Source organism: Scomber scombrus, chromosome 19 (assembly GCF_963691925.1).
Source record: "Scomber scombrus chromosome 19, fScoSco1.1, whole genome shotgun sequence".
In the NCBI taxonomy this organism is placed as follows: Eukaryota; Metazoa; Chordata; class Actinopteri; order Scombriformes; family Scombridae; genus Scomber; species Scomber scombrus.
Genome location: NC_084988.1, coordinates 7874105 through 7880934, shown reverse-complemented (window position 1 = coordinate 7880934; position 6830 = coordinate 7874105). Strand labels below are relative to the sequence as shown.

General features: G+C 42.6%; 1 protein-coding gene across 1 annotated transcript; it reads right to left on the bottom strand.

Annotated features, from left to right (window-relative positions):
* Positions 1-957: 957 nt before the first annotated feature.
* zfp36l1a (zinc finger protein 36, C3H type-like 1a) lies at positions 958-5678 on the bottom strand. The gene is made up of 2 exons (XM_062439822.1): positions 5459-5678; positions 958-4352 (listed from the first exon to the last, which is right to left on the bottom strand). Exons 1-2 carry the CDS (start codon positions 5507-5509, stop codon positions 3288-3290), a joined length of 1116 nt encoding a protein of 371 aa, XP_062295806.1. The 5' UTR covers positions 5510-5678; the 3' UTR covers positions 958-3287.
* Positions 5679-6830: the final 1152 nt, after the last annotated feature.

Below are 6830 nucleotides of genomic sequence, written 5' to 3'. Positions count from 1 at the left end.
ACATAAACACGGACAGACGGAAATGTGTCCAGAAACACAGAAGGAAAGCAAGAAGCAGTGTGGATGTTGAGTGGAGTGTATGAAGGGGGAGCTTCAGTATGTTACTGAAATCAAACACTGCTCTGCTTGTCTTTATGGTTAGAGATTGTTATCTAGATTTATATTATAAGTGAAAATATATAAAATTGACCACTTAGGTTGCTGTGCTGGATATTTTGATAATCCTATCACTTTAACAATCTGTGACTCAGTTGTTTGCCCTGCGCTTACCAGAAATATCTACCTCATCGATCACCTTACCTCAGGAACATCGATCAGGTCATAACCTCAGCAGATCACTTTTTTTTCTTAAATTCTTGGAAACATTAGTTACAGCCCCTACCGATCAATATTTCTGCTGAAACCAGGACTATGGTGTCTTTGCATGACGAAATCTGCTCAGAGTTTGATCATCCCCAGGTCAATACCCCCAACTGCTCTCTGTGCAGCTCACCAATCAACTTCCACCACAGTGAAACTCCCTTTAGTTCAGCATTGTGCACAGGAAGCCACAGACAGTAGGCCTCTTGTATTGCCAATTTCCTCGAAATTTGATTTTGCTCATATTTGTAAGCATATTTTATCCCCTTTTATACACAGTGTAGAAAGATGTGACACAATGGTCTTCCTAAACTATGCAATTCCCTTATATCTTATGGAAAATCTAATGCCACATTTATACGGTAAGTTTGGGTGATGTATCCTGATAGAATATATATATATATATAAATAATAGGCTTTTAAAACTTAATCTCCATGTAAAGATTTAGTTAAATGTGGTTTTCAGCCTAACATTCAGCACATCCTTTAGTGTCCTACATCACAAATGTTGCTTACTAGACTTAAACTGCATAAAGTGTAGGTGTGTCTTTGCTACCCGACTTCCCAAAAGAACCCTTGAACATGACTCATTAGACATTATAACTTTTCCAAAAATATGGGGTTTATTGACTTAACTGCAATCAATACTTACAAAAAAAGAGGGGAAAAACAGGTTTTCATATAAACTCACAGAAATTACTGTAGTGAAAACAAAAAAACATGGCTGAGAAAAACCCAAAAATACATTCAACAGTTTTTACTTTCTTTGTGTCAAAATCTGCTCACCTCTTCCAACAAACGTGAAGGCAACACAGAACAAGTGACTTAAAAAAATTCATTGTCCTCCATTATCAAATATAAAAGGCAAGAGAAGCCTTAGCTACCTGGAATGTATTCAACGAGGCACTTCCGATGGTCAAGAGAGAAAGGGTGGGGGGGGGTCCCAAGCAAGTGCATCAAGCATCCAAATCAATTTTATTTTTTAAAAATAATAGTAATGAGAGCAGAAAACTTAACTTTCCTCAACCCATTTGGTCACAGCTATTGGTTGCAAGAACAGACTGGGTGTTACTGATGAAGACATTTCAAAAATAACCAGTCTTCTAACTCCTAAACCAGTTATGTGAGAGGTCTTTTGATAAAATAAAAAAGGCACCTCTTTACTTCTACCATCAACCCGAGTACTGTGAAAATACTATTCTGTATAGTTGGGACAAAATAGAGAACAAAAAAAGAAAAAGGAGCTGAATCAACATAACAGTTAGCTACTGTTACTGTCAGATTATTGTAAAAGTGTGAGGGGGGGGACATCAGGAATGAATACAAGCAAATCTAGTTTTGATGGAATTGCAGTCCAATAAGAGGGAGTAAGAAAAAAAAAGTACAATAAATAATCAAAACGCAAAACATCTTTTTTTGCATTTTTTTTGCTTTAAATTAAGTTTCATTTTGACAAAGTGTAGTTGCAGAACAAGTCATTGAAGAACAATATATTAAACTGTGAAAAAAGGAAAACTGACAAAAAAATGTCTTCACAATCTTTAGATTAATATGGAAGATCATAATTTAACATAAAAGAAAATATATTCTATTGTTCATTATCCTGATAAATACAAAACAAAATTAACAAAAAATGCATATGATCACCAATAAATATGTTCTGATAAGTTAAATAGCAGTGACAAGCAAAACCTTCTGTCAGGAAAGTTTTCAAACAATAATAATAATAACCATAATAATAACATTAATAAAAAATAATTATCAAATAAAGAAAGCAAAAAAAAAGGGATGTAATGAGTACGGAGAGCTCCTCAGAGCAGGTACTAAAGTGGGGGAGAAGTAAAGTAAAATAGCTTGGAGATCCGATCTTGTCAAGTCGCAGGATGTACAACTGCACCATGGGAATGCTGGAATTCCCCAGATCGGCGAGGATTAAGAGGAGGTGGGAAGGGTGTTGGGAAGGAGGGGGTGGGGTGGGGTAGAGTTGAGAGGCGGGACAAAGTCTTACAGGTTTAATGGTAAGTTTGATATCAAGACTTCCTTCCCAAAAAAAAAAAAAAAAAGAGCCAGTGACCAGCAACAGGAGGAGAAACACTCATGAGGGGGAGGGGACACAACCAACTTCCAGTTCAAAGTCCTTCCTGCAGACTCACCCAGTCCACAATTACATAAGACGGGACTTGAGAAGAACCGTGACAGGGGTGGGGGGGGTAAATGAGAAAGAACCGAAAAACAAACAGTAGTCCATTCACCCTTAAACACATGCAGATACCGCCCCAGGCACTTTTTTCTCTTCTTTTCTTTTTTTAAAAACTATTTTCATATCATTTCAGGGTCTGTATTTTTTTTTTCCTTTTCTCTCTCTCAACTCAGTCTGTAAAAAACGGCTGCGGTAGATCTACGGTTACATTAGTGAGCACCCTCTAGCTAGCTCAGGGGAAGTGGTATCATCAAGGGGGGGGGGGGGGGGGCACAGGGAGGGAGGGAGGAAAGGATGGAGGATGGGAGAGAAAGAGAGAGAGGGAGGGAGGGGGGGTTTGAGGGCTAGTGCAATGCACTCCCCTTTCCAAGGCCACTTGTGCTGCTACACATTCAAGATCAAATGAAGAAGAAAAAAAACAAGTGGCACCTGGCGAAAGTCAATTCTTGTTCTCATGATTACATTGTTCAATTTCCTCTCCTTTTTGGCACTATGACACATGGCAGGGTACTTTTAGGAAACTCTCTGTGCAGATTAACAGGGATGAAATGATCATCTGATTCGATAGTTCCCTTAATTGACTACATCCTTACAATGCTAGCAAGCAATTAACAAGGTGTGTTGCATAAGGGAAGACATGGAAGCTAGGGAACGGGTCAGAGGTAGAGGGGAGTGCCGTGTTCTCTTTGTGTCATCGAACTTAAAGTCTCTGGTGGATGCCTGCAGTCTAATCGTCAGAGATGGAGAGGCGGCTGAAGATGGGAAGGCGGCGGGTGGTGTCCGGTGTGGGGGACTCAGAGCCACTAAGGCTGCCTCCAGAGCTGCTCTGGTAGCCCTCTTGGTCTGACAGTGAGTCTGGAGGGCTGGCTGGAGACTCGAACATCTGAGGGGACTCCAACATGGGTCTGAAAAAGTAAGGCGTGCTTGTTGGAGAGGGAGGTGCAGGGGTGTTGGGCTCTGTGCCTACAGGACCAACACCGAAGCTGGACCCAAACAGGTTGGCCAGCTCCTGTCTGGAGTAGGTGAAGGGGTTACTGCTGGGCCAGTCTGGGATCTCATCAGGGAAGAACATGGGTGGAGGGGTAACTGAGGTGGGGCTGTCTCTCAGCCCGGCTGAGCTGGGGAAGCCTGCGAAGCTGTAGCTGTGTTGCAGCCGAGGCCTCTCCATCTTGTTGGAGGAGTTTAGAGGGGAGGACTGCTGGGGAGGTCCACGGCGCTCCTCAGCATTGTGGATGAAATGACAGCGAGGCCCGTAAGGACAGAACCCAATGGTGTGGAAGGTGCGGCACAGCTCAGTTTTGTATTTGGGATGGCGGCTCAGGCTGCGCAGTTCATGGATTCCATGAGCAAACTGGCATTTGTCGCCATACTTGCAGGAACCGTTCTCCTCAAAGGGCCTGCAAAGCTCTGTCTTGTAACGGCTGGAGTTCACTTGGCTGCCGCTGGTGGGACTGGCAGGACCCAGGCACTTGTTGAGGAGCCTCTCACCCGTCTCAGAGAAGGAGCGGTCTCGAAGGCGGTTCTCCTTGTTGTTGCTGGCATTGCCAACCCCTGAGATGAGTGAGGAGTGGTCCGCTGCCTTCAGGCTGTTCAGGTACTGGTTCTGGCTGAACTTTGTGCTGCTGACAGAGTGCCGCCGCTGGTACACGCCTCCCACTGAGGGAGATCCCACCGCTTTCCTGTCCAGCAGGGCTCCGGTGGGGCTGGAGATGGGCACATTGGTGCCAGTGCAAGGGACAGACATGGGATGGGGAGAACCCAGGTTGTTGTTGTAGCTGAGCAGTTTGTTGTTCTGTAAAGAGACACACAAAAAAAATTGACGCTATGAGAACTTATTCTACGACAGAGTGGTCCTGCTTTCTAAAAGATCTGGTGGGTTGGAGAGGGGAGAGAAAAAAATCCCCCAGCCTCCTCTTGCATGACTGTGTCCTTTTTGGCTCTGATAACATGAGCGGATACTGGCCTATAGAACAGCAGCTGGTTTGGCAAGTTTCCCTGGTTAGGAATGTGTGCCTGTTTAGTAAATGGAGCAAGAGAGCACATGAGAGGCCAGTGGGCTGCTAGTGGCTACAAAGAGGCTGCATCATTTGAAAGATAATGAAAGTGGCTCTGCATCCTGCTGAATTATAAGGTAACACTCGTCTGCTTTTCAATACACATCAAACTAAAGATCTCTGTTGATCACTTAAGAGTTAAAGCTAACAGAGATCTAAAAAAAGGAGGGAAAAAGGTGCAGAGTTTATCAAGCAATCTGACACTGAAGCTTGAAAATGTGTGCAAACGCAAACAGTGCAGTGACATTTTAAAGACTAAATAATTACAACACCTGAAATAGTTAACACAGAAAATAGTTTTACAGGAGCAAGAGTAGGTTAAAGCCGGACAAATCTGGTCAATGATTAAGCGAGCATGTGGCTGCTTTGTGAGGAGCATTAAAAGTGGCGCAAAAAACTCACTCTCATTTAAGAAAAAAAGGATGAAGAAATAACCGTGGCTAAGGTCGTCTACTCTAAACTGCAACGTAACCATTAAGCAAAACATTAACTGTGGAGCTGATGTGGCACAAATGTATGAATATGTGTGCAAGTTTACCATTTCAACACACACACACACACACACACTTCTTATAAAGACAAGACGTTTAACAACTAAGTTAAGTCGAGACGCTCAAAGCAGGAAACAACAACAACAACAGGCACACACACACACACACATACACACAATTAAATAAGCAAAGTCCTGCGAAAACAGCAAAACAACGCAGGGCCGCGGGCATGCAGCTCATCATTCCTCCACAGCAGCTAACAGGCTAACAACACTACTACTTCACACAACTAGACACACACACAGACAGAAAAAAGCAAAGAGGAAAGGAAAAAAAAGTTATTGAAAAGCTACCTTGTTCATGATTTCGAAGTCGAAGAAAGGCGAAACCACAGCTGTGGTCATCTCTGCAGCGACCAGGGTCAAATCACCCCAAAAAAAAAAGGAAAGGGGAAAAAAAAAAAAAACAACAACCCCCAAACTGTGCTTGTTAGAGAGGGCTGCGCAGGTCTGCCGAGTTTTCTGATTTGCAGCTCCTGGTGTATTTTTGACCCTGCAGAACTCCCCCTCTGCCCTGAACCAGCATCGACATTTGGTTTTTAATCCTTTCGAGGAGGAGCCTGAAGCGCTGGGCGTTAACTTTTTCAGTCAACTTTTTTTTTTTTTTTTCTTTATTCCTCTTTTGCGGAAACTTGCATTGGTTTGTCAGTTTTGTTGAAGTCAGTATACTGCTGCACATATCACAAATATCAAACAGTTGTAGGCTTCTTTTTTTTTTTTTAATTCTGAGCAACAGGCAGAAATGACTCAGTTTTTATCTTTTTTTTTTTTATAATGAAGTAATAGAGTAGAGACCTTGGACTGTAAATAAAAAGTGACTTATTAAAGTTAGTACACTCTGACATGATAGTTGATTAATTTGTTACAGCTTCGACTGTCTTACTTTTATTTAAACGTAAACAGGATACACATAGTATAAATTAAACTAGGTTAAAGCCCAGTGACCGAGAGCAGGCTACAACTTTATTTTTTACTTTTTCTTATTGAAGTCTGGTGCTTAAACAGTCTGGAGTTGTTTACTGGGAGGCACTGCACTATCCTCAGGGTTTCAGCTACCATCCACTACTCTGTAATTAATTTACTCTTAATTGCTGGACTGTAACGTCACTTGTGGGACTTTCCGGTGAGTTCAGGCAGCCAAAGCTTTTAACTCTTTACCACCAGAGTTATTTTCTCATTGAATTCTTTTCTTGTCTGTGTCTTTAATCTGTTTCTCGCACTTTAAACTGCTGCTCTCCTTAGCCGAGTATGTATATGAATGTAGGTGTCATTCCAACAGGTGATCAGACAACCTGATACATGAGTGATCTCACCATATTCAACCACAGTCATTCACAATGACGCTCTCAGCCACATATAAAAGAGTCATAGTGAAACCTATACAAATCTATTGTGGCCCGTGTCCTTCTTCTTCCTCTCTCCCTACCCTCTCTCTCCTTCCCTCCCTCCTTTATCGTCCCTCTGAATCCATGACAGAGCAGCCATCGGCCATGTGCAGAGTCAATGTCAGGGTTGGGTTGCAATAGAAGAGAAGAGGGGGAAAAGAAAGGCAGGGCTGGAGGAGAAGAAAAGAAGCTGTTAACACACACAAAAAAAAGGTTGGAGTTGGAGGAGGGGATGGCGTGAGGGGGAGATTTATGGGGGACGTTTATTACTACATAGCACT